Source organism: Pseudorca crassidens, chromosome 8 (assembly GCF_039906515.1).
Source record: "Pseudorca crassidens isolate mPseCra1 chromosome 8, mPseCra1.hap1, whole genome shotgun sequence".
In the NCBI taxonomy this organism is placed as follows: Eukaryota; Metazoa; Chordata; class Mammalia; order Artiodactyla; family Delphinidae; genus Pseudorca; species Pseudorca crassidens.
This window is the reverse complement of record NC_090303.1, coordinates 105,512,657-105,537,371: the sequence shown is the minus strand read 5'-3', so window position 1 is coordinate 105,537,371 and position 24,715 is coordinate 105,512,657. Positions and strand designations below refer to the sequence as shown.

At 39.3% G+C, this 24,715-nt stretch overlaps 1 protein-coding gene across 6 annotated transcripts in view; it reads left to right on the top strand.

Moving 5' to 3' along the window:
* LMBR1 (limb development membrane protein 1) overlaps positions 1-24,715 on the top strand; it is a 162,742-nt gene that overhangs the window by 22,132 nt on the left and 115,895 nt on the right. For 5 of the 6 annotated variants that reach the window (XM_067747583.1, XM_067747582.1, XM_067747581.1 and 2 more), the window contains exons 2-4: positions 2,927-2,999; positions 5,282-5,321; positions 10,875-11,014. In XM_067747583.1, coding sequence (XP_067603684.1) covers positions 2,927-2,999; positions 5,282-5,321; positions 10,875-11,014 — 253 coding nt within the window. Of the gene's footprint in view, positions 1-2,926; positions 3,000-5,281; positions 5,322-10,874; positions 11,015-21,938; positions 22,077-24,715 lie in introns of those variants that run through there. The other variant, XM_067747584.1, reaches the window with a different exon arrangement.

Below are 24,715 nucleotides of genomic sequence, written 5' to 3'. Positions count from 1 at the left end.
AATTACTAATTTAAAAAATCCTAAAACATGCTTTAGTCACAACTTTGTATTCTTCCAGCTTCCTTGGTCAAGTACTTTTATTGCAGCTGCTTCTCTACCAGGAACCTCAGTTGATTGGCATGTCCACTCCTATCCATCACTTGGGTTCACTTTTCTCCCAATCCAGTTAGGTTTCATGGCCCATTATTTCACTCACTCTTGCTAATACCCTAAACCAGTGGTTCTCAAATGGTGGTCTGGGGATTTCTGGGGGTTGGTGGTTCAAACGCTGGGAGCAATGAGGTTAACTATAAAGAGCTTGTGGAATGAGAATAGATTTCTGGCTCCGCTCAGAAATCATAGAGAAGAATAATGTTTAAAGGCTGGCAGGAAAAGGGAAGCTAGTGATGGAGTCTGGGAGAATAATCAGAGAAGGAGGAAGATTGCTGACGTGCAAGTTGCTGCTTAGAGGGCAAGTGAAATCATGAAAGTGTAATTTGGCTGTTGGGACATCACTGACCACTGCCAGAAGCACTTTGAGTGGGTCAGTGGGCGTGAAGTCAGATAAGTGGTTGGAAGAGTGAGTGAGTGAGTGGTGGTGAAAAGTGGAAGTCCGCAAGTGTAGGTTGTAAAGGGGAGGAGAGAGAATAGGTTATTTGTTAGAATCATCAAGCCTGTGCTAGTTCTTGGGGACTCAGCCTACATCTGCCTCAGCATCTAAAAATCAAGCTCTTGTGTTGTGTTGTATAGCATCATCAGGCTTCCTGCATTGCTTAGAGTCTTGGCTTGAGCTTGCCTGAAACTTTAAAGGCCGTTTCATTTCCCGTTGCCCCTCACTTCTGTTGTGTTTCTCAAATCCATTTATTCTCCCATTCTCCTGCGTGACTTACATACTTCTCGCCCCACCCTCATGTGTAACTCATTTGATGAACTTGTCTTTCACTGAGAAAATAGAAGCCATCAAAAGATAATGTCTTTGTGCTTCTACCACCATCTACTTACCCACCTGCAGAGGGACTCAAATGTTCTCTCAGTTCCTGCTTTTCCTCCTCCTCCTCCTTTTTACTTTGGATAAATTTTTGTATGTAGCCCCTCAACTTGAGCACATTTCTTCAGCGATTCTCCCTTTCTTTCTTGCATCAGAAGTAAGTACTGGGTTATTTCAACAACTGTATAACTTTTCTCATCTTAAAAAAACCCCTCTCAGCAGTCCCTTTTACATTTCCTTTGCTGCCCTTTATCATAAAACTCCTGGTAAGAACTGTCTACTTTCATTTTGCTCCGAGTTTTCTCCTTGCTTAATCCATTTCAGTCAGGTTTTTCCCTCCGCCCTTCCAGAAAAACAGCTCTTGTCAAGGTCACCGATGGCCTCCATGTTGCTAAATCCAGCTGCCCGTTCTCAGTGCTCATCTTACTTGGCCTTTCAGCAGCATTTGACGCGGTAGATAGTTCCCTTTTCCTAGATAAACTTTCTTCACTCGCCTTTCAGTATGTCGGTCTCTTCTTTGCTGCTGCTTCTCAGTCAGCTTTTGCTGATTCCTTCTCTCGAGTTGCCTTCTAAATATTTGAGAGCCCAGAACTCTGTTCTCAGACTTGCCTTCTCTGGCTGTACTCACCACCTACAGTGGAAATCTCATCTAGTCTTATGGCTTTAAGTACCATCTATCTGCTGATGACTCTTCTTTTTTTCCCCCAGCCTGGTTCCTTCCCCTCAGCTGTACACATTTTTATATCCAACTGCCCATTCAACCTCTCCACCTGAGTGAATAATATATGTTTCAAATTCAGCAATGTAAACGCTATTCTTATTTCTACCCCAAAACTACTCCTCTTTTGACCTTCCCTGACTCAGGAAATGGCAACTCTGTCTTTCCAGTTTCTCAAGCCAAGAACCTTATGTTTATTCCTACAAGTCCTGTCAAGTCTGCTTTCAAAACATACCCAGAACTTGATAACTTCTTAACACCTCCACAGCACAGGTCTAAGTGACCTTTCCTCTATATTATTGCAGCGAGTCCTAACTGGTCTCCCTGCTTCCGTCATTTCCTTTTTCTAATTTATTTTCCACACTGTAACTAGAGTGAGCTTTTTGCAGTATGTCAGATCATATCACTACTCTGCTCAGTGGATATTTACTGCCTTGTCCATGATCATTCTCAGTCATATGGCTGCCAACCCTTCTTCAGAAATCCATGCATAGGGGTGATCCCGAGGCTTTATCATCACCTGGAATGGTTTCATTTGAGAGTCTTCAAAGTATTTCTACCATGGTCCACAGCTCCATGAGGCCTTTATCTAAAGCACACTTGATCTTTGACTATACTGAGATCTCCCATTCCTTCACCCATCCTGTTTTGCCTCCGTCCCCTAGATCTGATAGAAATTAAAAGGAATTTAATATTAAAAAAGTATCTTGTTCAACTGCTGTTCGTTTTGACATGTGGTTTAATTATTGAATAATCGACCCCCACCCCCACCTTGATTTGTGAGGCCTTGTGTATGTACAACCACCTGACATGAATTTTTATATGATAGAATCTGTTTCATTGATCTGTCAGGTTTTGGTGTCAGCACACTCTTTAAATGTTATTGAAGCTTTATATTAATAGTACGTTTTAATATGTAGTAAGGTTAGTAGCCTCTCATTGACTTTATTTTTCAAAATTGTTGGTAATGGTCTGGTTCTTTATAGTTCCACATGATTTTGAAAACAACTTGGTCAAGTTATGAAAAGCAAAATGTCCACTGGGCTTTTTTTTCTGGAATGGTTTTAAACTGGGCTGACTAGTTTGTGTAAGTTAATATTTCATAACACTTTTTGTTAGCTAAAATTTTTACTTTGTAATAGATTAAATTCTTTTTCCCTATGAATGCCAAAGATGTATCTTCTGTTACTTAAAAAGATATGCAAAAATGTAAATGATTTGTTAAATTTGTTTTGTTTCAGATCTGTTTCCTTCTCTTTGCCGTTCTCTACATTGTCTCCTACTTCATCATCACAAGATACAAGAGAAAATCAGGTTAGTAGACACATTGTTATTAAAGCTTTGATTCTAATGCCAAGTGGTCTAGGCATGGTCCATGGCTATATGGTGCCCATCGGCATAGTTAGTATATTCAGTATGCCTGTGATGGAAGCAAGCAGTTGCCTGGTACTAAGAGCCCTAAAAATAACCTCCAGGGAATCTGGCTACTCGCAGGGTCATCTTCTTAGGCCCGAGCCCTTTTTTATCACCATTCTTATGTTCAACTAAGAATAGTCCAGGGCTCTTTACTTTCTGGGAAATTCCAGAGTTTATGAGGATATTTGGTTCCCTGTGACTGGCTCTGAATTTGAACATACCCCTCATCACCCCCACCCAGTTCTTTCTCTGACTATCAGAATATCTTTTCTTTTTCTGAAGCGGTATAGAATTTAGAGTCTCCGTAATACCATTTAGCATTCAATTATATATTATATTATCCTTTTATTATTTCATATGTATCCTTATCTCACCAGAGGGACCACTGTATCTTTTCTTTTTTTTAATGAATGTTGTGCTGATTAATTCACAGATTTTTATGCCAGAGTTTTATAAGTAACTAACCAGTTACTTTACTGACTTCTGTTAAATCTTAGCTATTTCCTAGAAATCACAAGATTTCCACCTGTGATGCTGGGCTAATAGTAGGTGCCATGTGAATAGTTAAGGATTCCATATATTAAAGCTTCCTTATGTTATTTTAAACTTGTCAGAATTTTGAAAGAAATCAGGAAATAGTGCTTGCTCTAGTGCACTACTTGGCTCTGTGACTGCACTGAAATACTCCTTGGATTCTATAATCTCTCAGAAGTTTGAAGACCTGGGATCCAAGACAGTATCTTAGCTGTTTTAAAAGATGTTTTGGCACCAGGTTTCATAGATTATGGACACAGAAGGAGGGAGAGATAGAGAATGAATGAATAATGCATTGTTTTAGGGGAAATCAGGGGATGATCAGCAGGAAAATAGGGTATTTATTAGATGCTTTTTAGAGTAATCATGGGAGAGGGTAATGAGGACCCTGGACCTGGTTGGTAGAGGGTCGGCAATAGAATTGAAATGGATATGAAGCTATTAAAACAATCTTCAAGATATGGTGGTTGATTGGATGTGGGTACAACAGTATAAAAGTTAATTGTGACTATGTTATTTTGTGGTCTCTTTGGTCTTAAAACTATTTTGGGCAGTCAGTAATTAAGAATGGAGATTGGTCTAAGAGAATGGCCCAAATATGCCATTGTCACTGAAACAGGTGGGCGCTCAGAATTCCACAGACCTACGCAGAGAGCCTTTGAGGACAACCCCAGTTAGGCACTGAGGAGAAGGAGGGGCCGGGGTGTTGTGTAATATTTTTGTAATTGGATCATAGTTTCCTTAGCTGGTAAGATTACGTGGGAGGACAAAAAAGATGGCCAACAGCCATGAGAGAGGGAGAGGGTAGGGTGAGGAAGCACAGGAGCAAGGGCCATCTTGCTCCTACTTAGAAACGACACAGAACTTGATATATTTCTGTCTGTAACTTGAATGAAATGATGAAGTATCAAGGCAATGGTATCCAAGGTGGTTTAGGATGATCCAAGAAAGTCCTCATTATTACCATTACTAACAATAGGCTCCAATTACAGAAAACTGTATGAGTTCTAAAATTCTGAATTTTAATTTTATAGTAAAAATTTTTTTTGGCTATTATCAACCAGAAAATTTCATTCATTAGCAATTTCACTGACATCGTATAACAATAAACTTGATAGTGGTTCTGGGGTTCTACTGAGTTTTATTTCCTTGAGCACTAAATATTTTGGAAAATCTTAATTTACATGTGGGAGTTTTGTTAATCAGGATTTTTTTTTTTTTTTTTTGCCGTATGCGGGCCTCTCACTGTTGTGGCCTCTCCCGTCGCGGAGCACAGGCTCCGGACGCGCAGGCTCAGCGGCCATGGCTCACGGGCCCAGCCGCTCCGCAGCATGTGGGATCCCCGGACCGGGGCACGGACCCGCGTCCCCTGCATCAGCAGGCGGACCCTCAACCACTGCACCACCAGGGAAGCCCCAGGATTTTTTGATCAATCAAAACACTCTGTTCTTTAACATATTCTATCCTGTCTGATTTAATGAGATTTAGATTGTGATCTGTGCTGAAATAAACACAGTGCTTTTAGAAAATAATTTCTATTCAATAATTGCTTCTTCAAGTTTATATTTTTGTTCATGCTTTTATTAAATTAATGAAACATTTTGTTGGAAGATAAAAGAATATTAATACCTTGAACATTTTTGCAGATGAGCAAGAAGATGAAGATGCCATAGTCAACAGGATTTCGTATGTATTTTAATGTTCGATTGTCTTGTTTCTCATTCTAAAGTCATACGTGTTCGAAACTTAATTTTGCCTTTTGGGCAGAAATATGGAAAAAATTCACTTAAAGTATTACAGCATCTTTATCAAATGTTAGTCCTATCCTTGGAAAGCACATATAAGCAAATACATGGATAATTGAGGATTGATTATCTCCTGTTAAAATTTGCTTATTTAAGGAGCCAACAGATTTAATCTTCAGAGGATTTAACCAGGAAATGGGCTTAAGATTGGGAAAATTGCTGGGCCAAAGAAAGAAAGAAAGAAACAAAGCTCTTGGCTGTTTGAATGGCCTTGGGACAGGGAGCAGACATCTCTTCTGGTTAATTGAACATTTACCTACTGTGAGCAGGGAGATGGGCCCAGACGGTCCTCTTAGGTTCCTTATAGCTCTGTTTCTGCTTGTGTATGCTGATGATAGAGCCCAGCTAAAGGGCAGACATGAATTCTTTCCCAGTCCTCCAGGTGTGAAGTACTTGTGAGATGTGCACCCCTCTCGGTTTAGTCTGCATTCCACTTTTGGTGGTAAATCTACTTAAATGCGTTTGTAGATCAATAATTTGTAAAAAGACAAGAACACATCCCATTGGATTTTACACTTGCATTGTGTTTTATGAAAATATGGCTGTTTCCTTGTGGTGGTGCCGGGGAGCGGCCTCACCTGCTTTACATGGCAGCTGGCATGGCCTGTCTGAGGGGTTTGGGTTTCTCCCAGCAGGTGGTTTTTGCATCACGGTGATGCGCACAGATGTCCCCTTCCTGAAGGCAGATGTGTGTGCCCTTATAAATTCAGGAAGGGGAAGTGTGGAGGAGAAGATCACCTGGGAGGGCGGCTCTGACCTAGCCTGTCCCCCTAGCTGCCCCACCCACTGGTCTGTTTGTCTCCCACTGCCTTTCTTCCCTTCTGTGGTGGAGTGAGTGAGAACCGAGGAGTCAGGCAGAGCTGGGTTCACATTCTGAACTCAAGATTAACTTGAGTTCAGAAGAGATTGAGAAAGATTCCTTTCCTCCATATGTGAGCTCGAGCTACCATCTGCTTTGTAGCATGTTGTGTGGATTAAATAACATACACACAAAAAAAGTCGGGGGGTGCTCGGTGCGCGACAGGTGTGAGCTCAGGGTTGTTGTACTTCTCCCCCAACCCTCTTTCCTTGCCCACCCTCCTCCCACTGAAGAGGAAGGAGCAGAATGAGATGCTGTGCTTAAAGGAGGAGAAACAGTGGTCCAGGGTTCTGAGAGTTCAGCCAAATCCCCAAGAGTAGGTGATGACCAGCACCATCTGGCCACCTGAGGGAGGGAGGGTTCCCCGCGGCCTACTGCAGCCCCGCGTCAGGCTGAGGAGTCTTTCCCTGGCCTCTCTCACCTCCCTTTAAAGCCACCTTCGCTTTCTCTTTTGCTCCTTAAAGGCCTTCGTTCTGTCCTCTGTTTGTATCCACTCATGCCCCCAAATTCCCTTTCTCTGTTCTTTTCAACCCTAGATTACATTTTCTCTCAGCTGGTTGTTTGATTTGATTTGGATCAAAGCGCCTAACTGGTGAAACTGCTTTTAAGGATGGCTTGTCCAGGCAGGAGGGAGGCTTGGTGCGGAGGTCAGAGCACGAGGGGGTGACCTGGTGTTGACTCCCAGGATTTGAGAGGAGAGAGGAATCCAGGCACGATGTTGTCCCAAGGGGGTGAAGAGGGGCACCCACTGCGTTGGGGAGTGCTCTGTCATGGGGACTCAGAGCCCATGTAGGGTGGGAAGGGTGTCCCTGGTGGATGGCCTGGCCTGGCTGTCAGTGCTCAGGTGGGGAGGGTGTTCACAGGGCAGGGCAGTCCAAAATGGGGCTCACCTGAGCACATGGTGCCTCTAGGCTGAGGGGGTCAGTGAGGCAGGAGGCTGTTAAAGACAGTGGGGACCACTTACAGTTAGTGAGAGCGGGAAAGCAACAGGGAACACTAGGTTGTTGTGGTGCAGTTGGAGGCATCTGTATGGACCCACGTTTTTCAGTATAGTTACTGAACCCAATCTAGATGTGAAGTGTGGATGCATGTATGTGTTTTTATGTACATGTATACCTAGTGCATACTTACGCCCCCTAGAGCTGCCTGTCCGTGCTCACCTGGGAGCATGACACCCCAAGAGCAAGGAGTATATTTAGCACCTAGATTTTTGTTTCCACTAAAAGGAATCAGTGCTCCTTGGGGGGAAGGCTGATTGCAGGGCTGGGGTAGGGAAAGTTCCAGGCTCCTTTCATCCATCTTGTAGTGCCACAGTGCAGGGAAGTACTCAAGAGTGATGGCAGCACATCAGGAAGACAGGGAATCCTTCAGGGGCTTTCACACTTACTCAGGGACAATCTGAGCGTCACAATCAGGATTGTCATGGATCTAACACAGAACAGAGCAGAGCAATCTTGAGTCCATACAGATAGAAACCAACAGGTGAATAACTTATTTGACAAGGAACAGGATATCTTCCTAGTTCCAAACTTAACTCCCCACAAAGGGAAGAGGAACTTTAGAGTGGAGAGCCTTGGCAGACGGCACTTTGGCCAGTGAGCAGAGACTGCGACCAGTAATGGGGCAGACAGACATCCTAGGCCACCTGGTAGCCTGTAGAGAGGAGCGTGAAGCATGGCGTCTGTGACTTTCCTGCCTTGTGGACATGTCAGACTCCACAGAGCCAAAGCTGGCTCCCTCATCTCCCTTGCCAGCCCGCTCAGCTGCAGCCGTCCCCGTCACAGCTGATGTCACAGCGGATGGCCGCTCCACCACTGCCACTCTCACGAGGTGGTCTTGGTCATCCCTGAGCCCTCTCTCATCCCGCACTGGGCAGCCCTGTTGGCTCTCTCAGAATCTGCTCCCTTTCAGAAGGGGAGATTTCTGAGGTTGCCTTCAATTCCGAGGCGCACTGTTTCATAGTTGTGTAAGCAGTGACGGCTGCCATTTTCTGACTTGACCCAGGATCTTACCTTGAGGACCCCTTGCCAGCATTTAACTCTGTCCCATCAGCCTTTTATGGATAGTTCTCCTCACAGCTACTCAAGGGCAACAGGGAGCCTGGTATTACCTTTTTTTGTATGTCTAGGGCCAATCACAGTACCTAAAGTGCAGTAGATTCTAGAGGGTTTTTTAAAAAAAATTAATTTATTTTTGGCTGTGTTGGGTCTTTGTTGCTGCACGCGGGCTTTCTCTAGTTGCGGAGAGCGGGGGCTACTCTTCATTGCGGTGCATGGGCTTCTCATTGCAGTGGCTTCTCTTGTTACGGAGCATGGGCTCTAGGCGCGTGGGCTTCGGTAGTTGCAGCGCACGGGCTCAGTAGTTGTGGCTCGCAGGCTCTAGAGCACAGGCTCAGTAGCTGTGGTGCACAGGCTTAGTTGATCCATGGCGTGTGGGATCTTCCTGGACCAGGGCTCGAACCTGTGTCCCCCGCATTGGCAGGCGGATTCTTAACCACTGCACCACGAGGGAAGTCCCTAGAAGGTTTTTGACGTAAGATCCAGTATTATATTTACAGTGACCATATATATTTAGGATTTTCTGGGTCACTTTTGATTTCAAAACTTCATCTGTTTGCCCTCATGAGCTTACTCCTTGGTCAGATTACATCTCCCAGCTTTAGACCTGGAAGCCATGGTTAGCCTTCACTGCTGCGTGCGAGTCAGTGTCATGAGCACCAAGAGAGGAGGGACTGACTTTACCGAGAGGAGCGAGAAGGGAGCCACTGAGGAGTGCTTCACGGGGCAGATGACGCAGAGGGGACCCGAGGGAGAGGGCCGACTGTGCCCAGGACACGGAGCCAGAAAACCCATTCATGTTGGGGGTACAAGGAGGTTAGATAAGCCTGCCTGTATGTGGGAATCTGTCGTGGCCAGAGGAGCCTGGAAGGGCAAATTGGGAGAGCTGTGCGGGACCTGGAATGGGGAGATCGTGGATGTGGTCTTAATTTTCATGTTTGAAGAAGGAAGGAATGGTAGCGACAGACTTACGAGGACAGAAACGAAGGTTGCTTGAGGCACTGGTGGGTAAGTGCTGGAGATGGCAGTGGGCCTGGGGCGAGGGTGTGTCTCTGCTTTTCCCAGGAAACGTGTTGTCCCGTTCAGCAAAACCCGTTTGTAAGACTTTTTCTGTGTCTGAACTGAATTGTATTTTTGGTGTGTATCATATGGTCTACATTAAAAAATTTACTAGTGATTTACTGACCACGGGAGGTTTCATGGTTATTTTCAGCTTTTAAGTAGGAAAACGCTTCTGTTGGTTGCCACAAGATGGCATTGGCCTCAAAGTTACTCTATTAGATGTGTATTTTGAGTGTTTAGTATCATTTTTCTTATATCTTCTTACATGTATTTTCACGTTCTTTCTACATTAAATTTAATGGAATGAATATTAAGGTTTCATCTCTAATGTCAGTGAGGTTTCCTTTTCCTTTGCCATTTTAGTCTTTTAAAATAATCTTTAAAAAATTAGGTATAAAACTTTAGACATTTCAGACGTGTAACTGAGAAAGAGAAAGCACCCTGTAGTCCCACTCTCCTAGGAATTGTTATATATTATGCTAGATTTTTTCTTTTTTTTTGCGGTATGCGGGCCTCTCACTGTTGTGGCCTCTCCTGTTGTGGAGCACAGGCTCTGGATGTGCAGGCCCAGCGGCCATGGCGCACGGGCCCAGCCGCTCCACGGCATGTGGGATCTTCCCAGACCGGCGCACGAACCCGTGTCCCCTGCATCGGCAGGTGAACTCTCAACGACTGCGCCACCAGGGAAGCCCTATGCTAGATTTTTAAATGTACCTCTATTTTCCTGTGTGTAATTATGCACTTTGTGGGGGGGGGCGGGGGGAGAGCATGTTTTATATTTATTGTCCATGCTTTTCTTCGTGTTTTTATTTTTAATTTATTTTAGACATCTTTCCATATTAGTACATATTAGAGATATCTCATTTCAAAAAATGACAAAATTGTGTTTTAAATATTGTTTAATGTATAATTCTAATAGTTGCCTACAGTTTACTATATAGTTTATTTAACTTTACCCATTTTAAGAGATGGTAGACCAATAGGTTTGTAAGTTTCTTCTTCCTGAAATAACCATTTTCACATAAGTCTTTTTTCATTCTGTGTTCACAAGCATTTTTTCAACTGAGCCGGTTTTTGTGTTGCTGTTAGCATATATTGCCATAGTTGTTAATTAAATGCAATTGTGAAATAAATACTTAAATTTAAAATAGGAATGAGACTACAATTTATTCTTCGTAAAATGTGCAAAGTATTCTGTCTCTAGTTTATGTCTGCTTTAGGCCGACTCTTTAGACTTAATGGTTTTTTCACAGAGTAAGTTTTAGAGTTGGTCTAGTTTAACTTCCAGGACCATACGTATATCACTTGTCTTCCAACTACATATACTCAATGAAATGCATATGTAATTCTTTTTGGATTTAAAAAATTTAAGAGTTTTGATTCTATTCTTTTTTAATTACTCCCATATTCTTTGCGTTTTCCAACCACTGGTGACAATGATGCTCTTCTCTTCCAGGTTGTTTCTGAGCACGTTCACTCTAGCAGTTTCAGCTGGGGCAGTTTTGCTTTTACCCTTCTCAATAATCAGCAATGAAATCCTGCTTTCTTTTCCTCAAAACTACTATATTCAGTGGCTAAATGGCTCCCTGATTCATGGTTAGTATATATTGCTTAATATAATCACAATTAATGTTTTAATTTTCTACTGTACTATATTTAAATTTTTTCCTTTTCTTAGTTTCTTTAATAATTGGCATCTTCCTTCAGTAAACCATTTGAGTCTTTAATAAAATCAGAAAACCAGATTTTACTTACTATTCCTATTCGTAGTTAGTTGTGAAATGCTTTTCTATAAGAAGCAGTTTTTATACTGACTGTGATTTTGATAAATACGGTTTCATTTAAATATTTAGCAAGAGAATTTTAGTTTATCTGGATATGTCAGAAGAACTCAACCTCCATTTAGGATCTAAAAAAAAAACCCACCATAGTTTCTATTTTATTTATTTGCTGTTAGTCATTTCATTTATTTATTTCTTTAGTCATTTCAAAATGCATGATAGAAGGGGGAAAACTCTTTTGTCATGGACAAACTTTAAAATTAATGTGGTTTAAAAAAGTAATGACTTATTTTGGCAACATGGTATATTGCCTTGAAGCAAAACAGACCTGAATTCCAATCTTGGCTCTGTCATTTTCTGGACATTTTTAGTGAGGTAGGACATTTTAATTTTAATTTATAAAATAAATTAAAAAATCGAGTACACATATCTTTTTTATATGTTTCATTGTCTTTTGCCCACTTTTTTCATATTGAATTATGTTATCTCTTTATATGTGAAATACATCAGCTATTTATCAGATTTTTGTAAATATGTTTTTCTAGTTGTTAGTTTACTTTTTAATTTTGTTTTTTTTTTGGTTACAGAATTTTTGCATTTTTATGTTGTCCAGTCTTTTTCTTCCTTTGATTTCTCTCTTTTGTGTTTAGGAGATCCTTTCCCTTCCTGAGATGTGACAAATACTCCTTTTTTTTTCTTGTTCTTTTAAAAATGGTTTTGTTTACACTTAACTGTTTAATCCATCTGGAGTTTATACAGATAACTACCTTTTTTCTTACCCATTTGTGTGTGTTTAAAGAAATACATGTTTGCTGTAGAAAATTTGGAAAACAAAATTTACAGTGAAGAAAATTACTATTACTCACAGTCCTACAACCCAGAGAACTACTGTGGATACTGTGATGTAAACCCTTCAATGTTGTGTGAGTGCACATGTGAACACATAACCAAATAAATAATGAAATGGAACCCTACTGTACTCACTGTCGATTTGTCTTTGCACCCATCATCATATAGTGGGGAGGTTTCCATGCCTGAAGTACTTTTCTGTGCTATTTACAATATTGCCTAGAGCCATTATAATCATGAATTGTTCCCAATCTTTTAGTTTAAAAAGCTACATTGTACATCTTTACAAATAAATGTTTGTCTTTAGGACAAATTTCTGCAGTTTACTTTCCCAGTAAGCATACTTTAAAGGTTTTTGAAAAGATATTTCCCAATTATTCCTCAGAAAAACTGTCTGATTTTTGCTAGCAGTTCCACTTTCATGTAGTGTGTGAGCGTCTGTATTCCCAAAATGTATCTTCACCAATTTTGGGCGTTAGTTAAAAAAACCCTACCAATTCAATAGATGAGAAATTTCCGTTTTTAAATTTACATTTCTTTAATTACTAGTGAGGGTGGACATTTACAAAGCACATTTATAGGTCATTTGTATTTATTTTTTAGTAAATTGCCTCCCTGTATTTCTTTGCCCATTTTTGCGGTGTTTTTAAGTATTAGCTATCTATCAGGTTAATTGCAAACATTTCCTTCCCAATTGTCCTTTAATGCTGCTTATCCTGTTTCTTGACAAGAAGAATTTTAACATATTAGTCTATCACATACTTTACACTGGGCTTGTGGTTTCTTTCAGGCTTCAGAGTCATTGATGCTCTGAAAACCCAATGAATTCAGTAAAACTTAGGACTAATTATTAAGTGAATAAAGAGAAATTACTGCATTTTTGTTGCTTAGCAATTGAAAAACTCAAGCAAATTAAGGTTTTTACTGAAATTGACGCAGAAAGTAAGCCATCTGCTGAAAAGTCGCTATGAAAGGCAGGAAACAACCTGGAAAGTAATGGTGAGTTGAAAATATATTTATCAGGATTTTTCTGGTGAATTATTTTTAGGTGACAGTGCTGTGTGTTATTAACCTATACATAGATAATGTATGATTAACAAATGTTTTTTGCATATGTTGTCTGAAACGTTTGTCGAAGACTATTCCCTCTGGCCCTAGCTTTCTGAAAGGCTCTGGGTTCTGTGGGCATACGTTTTTGAGGGTTGAGCTCCAGGTGTTTTCACTAGCAGTGCAGGCGGTCTCAGGCCAGGCTAACTAGTATTATGAGTGACCTGGCCTTTGTTTCCAGTTTTACTAAAAAGAAATTGTATGATATACTTAATGACCTTCAAATACTCTAAATCAGAGCCATTTCTTTTATTCTGTTTATGGACTGGAAGTGAGAGCTACCAGTATATGACATGCTATCTATTTAATGCTGGCGGCATTAACCTTGGAAGTAAATGTATTTGTTTGTGTTGGTTGTCTTTCTCATTATAATGTTAAGGGGTGTAAGCTCACGCATTGTACCTTGTTTATAAATCAGGGCTTGGAACAGTGCTTCCCACATAGTGGTAGCCCAGTAAACATCTGTTGAGTGAGTAGATAAACTATAAACAATAACTTTAACCTCCAGGGAACCACATCAGCTGAAAGTTGGGGAGCTAGAGGAAGAGCCCTCTTAGTTATATCATTGCTTCTAGATGTATTCTCAGAAATCGGTCTTGGGAAGCCTAAGCCGTCAGCTCTGGACATTGTTCTTGAGGGTTTTATGACCCCTGACTTTGTTTCTGCTTCTAATTTTTTGGTAGATCTGTATCCTTTACTGCATGTAGTGAATTTCGTAAAGCTTCCTATTTATCTTTCTCTTCTGAATTCATAGTTTTTTTTTAACCTTGTGGATGTCATCCAAGGGTGTGTTTATTTCCTCAGGTTGTCTTGGGGTTGAAGACTTGTCAACCTCAGATATGCTTGCTTCTTTGCTTTTAAAAAATTATAACAATTAATGGGGCCAAACTGTCATAATGGAGACCTAGGAGAGCCCATGGGATATAGTTCTAGTATGAGTTTGAAGGCCTCAGTGGTGACAGTAGCCAGGTCAGCTTTGGAGAGTGTAAGTCTATGTCGCTGAGCCTATGCATAACCTCCATCCCTGCCACCATGGCCACTTTTTTTATGAGCTCATTGGGTGATTACAGGGGTGGCTTGGAAAAGAGGTTGACTGGTATCTGTAGAACTAGGATAAGCTAACTCTATCCACTTTAATATTAAAATCCTCTGTTGAGGTCCCCCTTTAATGAGCAGTCACATGGGATACAAATATCTTCACCTTTTTCTTTTTTCCCATTTTGAGTGGTCTCTCTGCATACCTCTTCTCCAAATTTCCTTGTTACTAATTTTCCAATCATGTTTCTTCCAAGTCCCCAGCCATCCAGCCAAGCCATTGGCAAATATGAATATATAATTGCATGTCTGGCCATTTTTCCAAGCAAGGTCCTGTCCACCGGGAGGATTCCCGTTCACCACTGTGCTTTGGAGATGTCCCAAGGAGGGCTGTAGTGCTGCAGCTGTCCACTTGGGGGCGGTGTCTGCATATTGTGCAGAACCGTCTGTGAGTCAGGCCCAGACTTCCCTTCCTCTGCCAGCTGATCCAGAGGAATCCCCACAAGGCCAGGGGAGATAAAGCAGAGCAGCAGGAGTGGGGACCGTGGGCATCTGGGCCACTTTTTTTTTTTTTTTAATTTTTTTTAAGTCTTTATTGAATTTGTTACCATATTGCTTCTGTTTTATATTTTGTTTTTTTGTCCGTGAGGCATGTGGGATCTTAGCTCCCCGACCAGGGATCGGACCCACATCCCTTGCATTGGAAGGTGAAGTTTTAACCACTGGACCGCCAGGGAAGTCCCAGGGCCACTTCTTCATGTGACTTACTTGTGCCTGCGGGCCCGCTTGGGTGTGATCATGTATACACCACCTCCATCTGACTTTGGGATGTTGCTGTGCACGCCCACATTATGGCTTGGTGGGCCGGATAAAGATAACACGATCTCATGATGGGCAGCTCAGGTCGCATGGTAGCTTGGTGGCCCATGGTCAAGCCTCTGCTAAAGCCCAACAGCAAACCAATAGCTGTTTCTCAGAAGGAAGGTAGTTAACTGCAGGGGATGACAGGGCTTTGCTCCGAAATCCTAAGAGCCTTTGCTGTGATTCACCTCTAGGGGCTGCCAAAGGCTCCGAACTGCATACTCTCTGCTGCCGATGCTTCCGGCACCATTGGATCTGCGGGATCATAAGGCCAAGGGCGGAGCAGCTTGCATAGCTGCCTGGAGCTGCAGAGCTGCAAAGCCTTCTCTTGTTCTGGGCCCCACTCAAAACCAGCAGCTTTTTGGGTCACTCAGTAAATGGGCTAGAATAACACAACCAAGTGAGGAATATGTTGCCTCCCAAATTCAAAGAAGCCCACTGAGCATTGTGCCTCTGTTTTGGTTGTAGGAGAGGCCAGATGCAGCAGTCCTTAGAAGGAATATCTTGACATGGCCCACACCACTGGATCCCTAGAAAATTCACTGAAATAGAAGGCTCCTGAATTTTTGTTAGATTTATTTCCCACCCTCTGATATGAAAATGTCTTACCGATTAGAGTGGTGGCTACTTCTCACTCACTCGGTCTCATTAGCATACTGTCATCAGTGTAGTGGAGCGACATGCAATCTTCTGGAAAGGAATGGTGATCAAGATCCCTGCAAACTAAATTGTGACATAGGTCCAAAGGGGTGGTATATCCCTGAGTTAGGACAGTGAAGGTGTATTGCTTGCCTTGCCAGCTGGAAGCAAAATGCTTCTGGTGGGCCTTATGGACAGGGATGGAGAAAAAAAAGCGTTTGTCACATCAGTAGCCGCATACCAGGTACCAGGAGATGTGTTCATTTACCCTAGCAACGAAACCAAGTCTGCTGCGGCAGCTACAATTAAGAGTCACCACCTGGTTAAGCTTACGAGAATCCAGTGTCATTCTTCAGGATCCGTCTTTCTTGGGGATGTGGGAATCACTACCCCTCATCTTTCAAGTCCTTGATGGCTGCACTAATCCCTGCATTACCTTCAGGAATGTGGGATTTCTTTTGGGTTACTATTTTCCTAGTTAGAGGCAGTTCTAGTGGCCTCTGTTTGGCCTTTCTTACTATAATAGCCCTTTCTCCACAGGTCAGGGAACCATTGTGGAGATTCTGCCTGCTTTTGAGCGTATCCATTCCAATTGTGCATTCCAGAGCTGGGGAAAGAACCCAGAACAGGTTCAGGGACCCACTGTGAGACGTGTGAGACCTGAGCTGAAACTCTCCTGACCACCTGACCTCCACAAGCCCCTGCTCTGACTGGGGTGATGTTTTGGGTCCGCGGAGATAGTGTCAGTTCAGAGCCAGATATGTTTTGTGAATTTGTGCTAAAGTCTTTGAGGACTGGGAACATGTCTTAAATTCTCTTAATCTCCCATGAGGCACCTGTCCCAGTTCTTGCACACTGAAAATGTTCAATAACGATTCATTGATTGGATGAGTAATAGTTATTAATTGTATCATTAGGAATACTTTGGTAAAAGTAGACTTACTTTGAAAAGCAATTTAATGGCTTATTCTAAAAATTATCAATATGGAACGATTGTGCCGTTAATGTGTGACTCACATGAGGATTAGATGCTAAAATATGTGTCAATAATGCTTTGATATGTGTAAATATATTCAGTTTGGCTTAAGTACAGTGTTTGGATCTTGGACATGTGTTTGAAATGTTATGTGTTAACTATATTACCTTGGAATGCCACTTCACTTCTCTGGGCTAGAATTAATAAATTACATTAATAAATAATAATATAGTTTATTATAGGATGATACAGAAGGGGCAGATATGGCAAATTAAAATGATGGCTAAAATTTGTATTGTTATTATTATAATTTATTATTATAATTAAAATAGAAAAAGCATAAAAAATTGACAGAAAAAAGAAAGTATCTCTTTGTATTCACTTTCTGTATCTTGACTACTGTTAAAAACATATGGAACTCTTTAGTTCCATAAATTAAAAAATCATGATTCACCTGCTTAATGGGTTTTCCTTTTTGAGTGATGAGAATGTTTTGGAACTAGATAAAGGTAATGGTTGCACAACGTTGCGAATGCACTAATGCCACTGAATTATTCATTTTAAAATGGTAATTTTATGTATGTGAGTTTAAAATTAATATAAAAAGGAAACCGATACATCTTGGGGTATAATTAAGTTGTAGCCTTAAATAAAATAAGGAAATAATTCTTCAGTTTTTGAGGTATTTTCTCTGAGTGGGGCCCAGTTTTTGCTAAGCTGTCCATACTCACTTGTGACCAGACAGAGACACACACTTAGAACATGATTGCCCGTTTTAAGATTCAGCCTGTTAAAAGATAACCACAGGGAATCTGACTTGACTTTGCAAGGTGTGTGTGCTTTATTTTGATTCGTCAACATGAATAGCCAATATGCTGTTTTGGACATGATGAAGGAACAGTACAAAATCCATCTTTGTTTTATACATTTTCAAGTCCCACAGAAGGTCAGAAAATTCAAACTTTTAGACTATAAGCAATTAAACCTAAAAAAATGAAAAATAAGTATTATGTTTACTTACGTATAAATATTAAATCAAAAGTCAGTTCTTATGATATTTTAAGGAACCATTGTTAATTAAATGTTACTAACAATTTCTAGTTAATTGGTCTCAATAGTTCAGTGATTTGTTATAATGTGCATCACTATAGTTACTGCATATTTATTGTTTATAATAGTAAAAATAAAAAACAGTCTACGTAGGAAATTTGCTTAATTAAATTTTGGTAGATCCAAACAGTGGAATGCTTTTTTGACCACTATAGATGATGATGATGATGTAGATGAGTATTTGTTGATATAGAAAAATGTCGAAAAAAATGTTTTTCTCTGGGTGGTGGGATTATATGATATAAAAAATTTATATTAACGAAGTTTGTTTTGGCGCTTGCCTTGTATAATATTTCTATAGTAGATGTGTACTGCTTTTTTGTTATAAGAAAAAACTTTAAAAATTTAATAGCTTATTGCTAAAATCGTTCTTTTTGGTTTTTTTCCCTTCTAAGTGCATAACCAAAAGCTATTTTAATTCTGAAGTTCTCACAATACTCACTATTCAAAAGCAAACTTGCAGTCTTTCCTTTAAAGCTTATGCTTTCTTCATAGCATTTTAAAAATTATATGTCACTTTTTGACAATTGGATTAGATCCTTAATTCCAGTGAAATATTGATTTTAACTTAGTTTTGTTATTTTGGAAATTATTGAATATGGCTGAACTTGGATTAATTTTCTTATTTAAGTTCATGAAGTTTTTTGTCTGTGTGGTTAAAAAGTGATAGATTATTTGCTTCCTAGTGTTGTATATTGTATTGAAATACTTTGTGACTCCAGCAGATGGAGCTCGAAGGTAATGCATCCATTGGTGATCTGGCAATTCAGTTGGGTTTGCTTGGGTTTTAGACGAATCATTCTGGGATTATTAAATAACTTTTAAGTTTACATACCTCTTTTGGGGATAGACATTGAATATCTTTCAAAAAGATTGTCATTGAAGCTGATTTAGATAAACTACAAGGTTTCTGAATTTTTAGGGTTCTACTACCATGTCGGAGAGCACATAATTTTAGCTTTCTGAAGTAGAGAAATTTAGCTAACATTTCTTTTTATTTTACAAATTAATAATATATAATATAATAAAAGTGGTGGTAGTATGTATTTATGTGTATTAGCTCTAATTTTTAATTTTGGAATGTTTTATCAAAATTGTAGAATATTCTTAAGGGATATTTATGTGTGTATGTCTGATGTATGTTTGCAAAATGCTGGAAACTTACTAAGTTGTACACAGTTTCCAAGAATAAAATGGCAACTTAGGAGTGTACAGTAGCTTTATTATTTTTCTATATATTAAATGTTCTTCTCATAGTAACTTTAACCTTCTTATATGTTGCAAACTTGATAATTAAATTAGCATAAGCTGAGTCTGAAGCTTTCACACATATTCTGGCTAATAAAACTTAATTTTTTGCATTGAATTACTTAGACTGAAAAAAAGCTGGTTATTTACATAGATGATTATACTGTTACATAGTATGTTAACTCTCAGATTCTTTGTGTTAAGTGAATTTTTCTTGCAAAAGTAAATATGGTGGAGGTTACATCTCTTTTTGCAATTGTGGTTGATAAGACCATCAGCAGTAATGTTGAATCTCCTGGAAAAAGGGAAGTGGGGAAAATCAAAAAAAATTTTAAATTGTATGTATTATATATAAAGTTCAGTATATAAAAGAAGGTATCTAATTTCATTGCAAACTTAAATGAGTCGTTATTCAGAATCTTTGTGATCATCCTGATCATTTTCTTCACTTGTTCAGCAGATTGCTGCTTGATAATATCTGTTGATAAAGATTTCTTTATATAAATTTTCATAACTATCTTCATTTTAAGTAGGTTGGTTAGTCAGAATAGATACGTTTACTGATTTGTGATCTTTTGCCTAAGGCAGACTTTTGTTTTTTAACTTTTTATTTCCAGAGAAGAATTTGAATTTGTATTTTTCACTACATGAAAGGGACACATATGATTAGAAAGATAAATTCTGGAAGTATGTATATTTAGAGCTCAATAACAATAATAAAGCCTGTTTTTTACCATGGATGATAATTGATTGTTTCAAATTTCAAAACCTAAGTAAATTTTTTTCCTCCAATTATAAAATTATAATGAAGCATTCAGGGGGTTGTATTCATGGTTGCAACTATTTAAGAGCAATGTTTGAAGCCCCCTGCCACGCGATAGCGTTAATTTGTGATTTTGTAGAGGCTAGAATATGAATTGTGCTTAGTGCGGCTAGAAAATAAATAAGCTGAGATCTGTGGCCGATGAGGAGCCCAGCTAGCATCTCCACCTCAATTAAGCTTTGCCGTTCTCTGCCTTTTCTTAGGCATTTTGTGGGGAAGTTATATGACATAGTGAGGTGAAGGATTTTGAGTTTCACAAAGGAGTTTAAATTTGTGTCTTTATGTGCTCCTTATAGAAAACTTAGAATATGTAGGCCAGTGGGAAGAAAAAATCATCCGTAATTCCACTACATTCACACTGTTAGTAATTTGGTATATTTCTTTGCAATTTATTTTCTGTGCCTATTTTTTGTCATTGTTCTCATATATTTTTCATGTCATATAAGTATACAGATTGTTGTTATGTAAGTTTTTTTTGGTGTAATTAATGAGAATCATTCTTTAAGGAAAGGGCTGAAACCTAATTTTAGCTGTAACTCATATCACTTTTTTGTCTATCTGGTCTGATTGCTGATGTGCATTGGAGTTTTACAGGGTTTTGGACCATTTGCATGATGTTGAGACAGGGCGGGGAGAGGCACTGACATTAATTTAACATTTTTGTATGTTATTTCTCTTCTGCTGTTCACACGTGATCTATGAGTTATGTTATAGCCCATTTTATACATGAGGAAACAGGACGACAGAGTTGAAGTCGCTTTTCCAGGTCACGTATAGCTGATAGTTGCAAACCCAGGCTGATCAGACATAAAGTGCCCCTCACTTAGACATCTGCTGCCACATCTTCACAGTGTGAATCCCTTGTTGTGCACTAAGTACACAGAATACATTTAATATTTTATTGAAGTTGGATTTGTTAAAACCTTTCTGTATTTGAAAGATGTTTTGGTATCGTAAGGCTTGGGTGTACATGTACACAAAAATATAAACAAATGTAGAAGTGTTAGTTCTGTTTAGTTAGTTAGTTAGTTCTGACAAACTGGTCAGAAGCTCAACTAAGCATTTTGTTTTACACAGATGGGTAGAATTAATGGGCTGTCATATTCTCAGTTTAAAACATTTCCCTTAGTAAAATCTTATGAAACTGATGTTCTCTTTTTGGCAAACAAACAAAAGGCCCTCAGCTTAGGGTCTCATGGGCTGAAATTAAGGTTTTCACAGATTTGTTTTCTTTATTGGAGGCTCTGGGGAAGAATTTGCTTCGAAGTTCATTCAGGTTGTTGGCTGAATTTGGTTCTTTGTGGTTGTAAGACAGGCCCCCATTTCCTTGCTAGCTGTTAGTCAGGTGCCAATCTTTGCCCTATAGGCTGTCTGCCTCTTTTCTCAGGTTTTCCATGTGATGCCCCCTCCAGCAAAGTTGTGTCCAGTTCCTCCCTGTCTTACCCTTCTGCTGCATCTCTGACTCCTCTTAGAGAAAGTTCTCTGCTTTTAAGGGCTCCTTTCGTTAGGTTGTACCCACCTGGCTAATCCAAGATGGTTTCCCCCTCTCTCTTTATTAAGGTCCATAGCCTTAATTATATCTGCAACATCCTTTTTTGCCATGTATGTTGGGTTGAAAAGTGTTTTCCCCAAATTCGTGTCCATTTAGAACCTCAGAACGTAACCTTATTGGGAAATAATATCTTTGCTGATATAATTAGTAAAATAAGGTCATAATGGATTAGGGTGGGCCCTAGTCCAATAACTAGTATCCTTATAAGAAGATAAAACAGAGACATACACAGGGGAGGAATGTGAAGACAAAGGCAGAGATTGGAGTGATGAATCTACAAGCCCAGGAATGCCACATGTTACAGGCAGCCACCTCTAAGGAAGGATTCATCCCTAGAACCTCCAGAAGGAGTATGGTCCTGCTGGCACCTTGATTTTGGACTTCTAGCCTCCACAACTGTGAGAGAATAAATTTCTGTTGTTTGAAGGCACCCAGTTTGCGGTACTTTGTTACAGAAGCCCCAGAAAACTAATATACCTTGTAACATATTCACTAATATACTGTATAACAATTCCAGGGATTAAGGCATGGATATCTTTGGGGGTTCACTCTGCCTACCATGAGACCAGCTGAGTACAAAGCAGGAAAATACAGCCCATAATGAAGAGAACAATCAGTCAAAACTTACAGTTGCCGCAGATTCAGAATCAGTAGACAAGAGCATTGAAACATTTCTTGTAAGTATTTCATATGTTCCAGAAGCTGGAGGAAAGACTGAACATAACTGAACATATTGAGACATAAAAGATGTAAAAAAAGAACCAAATAAACTTCTGGAGATGAAACCTGTAATACCTGACATGAAAATATATTGGATGGGATAAAAGCAAATTAGATATTTTTGCAGAAGAGATTAGTGAACTCTGAGACATAGCAATAGAAAACAGTCTAAAAAAGAAACAAAAAAATGACTGAAAAACTGACCAGGGCATCAATGATATAATTGATGTTCCTAAAAGACAAAGGGTTAAGAAAAATACTTGAAAAACGGATGGCAGAAATATTTCAAGATTAGATGAAAACTGTAAACCCTCTTATCCAAGAAGCTCAACTAACCCTAGTGACAGGAGACCTGCCAAGATACATCATCAGATTGGTCAAAACCAGTGATACGGCGAAATCTTAAAAGCATTCAGAGAAAAAGACATAAAGTACAGAAGAGCAATGAGGCGAATTCCAGCATATTTCTTGTGGGAAAAAAATGCAAGCCAGATGGCAGGGTAGCAACATCTTTAAAGTACCGAAAAAAGAAAGCCCCACCAACCTAGTTCTATATCCAGTGAAAATATTTTTCCAAAACAAAGTCAAAATAAAGACAGTGTCAGATATACAAAAGGTGAAAGTTCATCACCACAGACCTATACTACCAAAAATAAGGGACATCCTTTAGGCAGAGGCAAATTGGTAGAAGATAGAAATCTGGATCTGTGAAACAGAACAAAGATCACTAGAAGTGGCGAATTTGAGGGTAAATATAAAAGAGTATTTCTATATCATATAAATCTTATTAAAAGAGAATTGGCTCTTTAAATAAAAAATAGTAACAGTAAATTGTGAGTTTTATAATGTGCAAATAAAAGCACATGACAACAATAATGCAAGGGCAGGAGGAAAGAAATGGCAATAGACTGTTGTAAGGTTCTTAGGCTGTACATGAAGTGTTGTAGTACCTCTTTTTTTTTTTTTTTTTTTGCGGTACGCGGGCCTCTCACTGCTGTGGCCTCTCCCGTTGCGGAGCACAGGCTCCAGATGCGCAGGCTCAGCGGCCATGGCTCACGGGCCCAGCCGCTCCGCGGCATGTGGGATCTTCCCAGACCGGGGCACGAACCCGTGTCCCCTGCATCGGCAGGCGGACTCTCAACCACGGCGCCACCAGGGAAGCCCAGAAACTCACTTTAAATGTAAACACACACATAGGTTAACAGCAATAGGAGCAAAAAGATTTATTATAATAATTCTAATGAAAAGGAAGATGGTATAGGTATATTATTATCAGAAAAGGGTAAGGAATGTTATCAGGCATAAAGAAGATCATTTCATAATGATGCAGGGGTTCATTCATCAAAAGAACATAGTAATAGACGTTACCTATTATCTACCTAAAAAATACCATTTATTAAATACCTATTAAATACATGAAGCAAAAACTTACAGAAATGAAAGGATTAATAGTCAAAATCACAATTCAGACATATCACTATCCCCTTTTCAGTAATTGATAGAACAAGTAGCCAGGAAAAAATTAAGGATTTTTAACACTTAACTAACTTGGCCTAATTTGTATTTATGGAACACTCAGCCCAACAATAGTGAAATACACATTCTTTTCAAGTACTCTGGGAACATTTACCAAGAAAACCATATTCTCTGCCATGAAACAAGTGTCAGTATTTTAAGTCATATAAGATATGCTCTCTAACAACAGTGAAGTTAAATGGGAAATCAGTGACAGCAGCGTATCTAGAAAATCCCTCAAGTGTTTGGTATCTAAATAACATACTTCACAATAACTCTTAGGTCAGAGAAGAGATCAAAAGGGAAATTTGAAAGTACTTTGAACTCAATGAAAATGAAAATAAAACATTCCAAAATTTATAGCACAAAGATACCTATTTTAGGAAAGAAAAAAAGATCTTAAATTAATTCCTACATCTTCCACCATAAGAAACTAGAAAAAGGAGAGCAAATGAATCCCAAAGTAAGAGGATGGGAAATAAAAAAAGATGAGAGGAGAAAGGAACAAAATAAAAAACAGAAAATGTAGAGAAAATCAATGAGAGGATCAATAATATTGATAAGACTTTAGCCAGATTGATCAGGAAAAAAAAGATACCAGTTATCAATATCAGGAATGAGAGATGTGATATCACTACAGATTCTACAGCTGTTAAAAGCATATAGTGCATATTATGAACACCTTTATGCCAATAAATTCAGGAACTTAGAGAAATGGAAAAATTCTTTGAAAGGCAAAAACTACTGAAACCCTCTCAGACATTGTGGAAATGTTGCAAACATTCTCACATAACTCTAGGCTAAGAAGACTTCATTTTCAGTCCTCCCAAATATTTAAGGAAGAAATAATGCCAATTCTACACAGCCTTTTTAAGAAAATTGAAAATGAGGGAATACTTCCTAAGTCTGAGGCCAGCATTACCCTGATACCAAAACCAGACAGACATACATGAAAACTATTGAAGAATATCCCTCATGAATATAGATGCATAAATTTTAAACAAAATTTTAGCAAATCAAATATAACAATAAATAAAAAGGGTAATACATCATGACTTTTGACAAAATCAATGAATTTAAT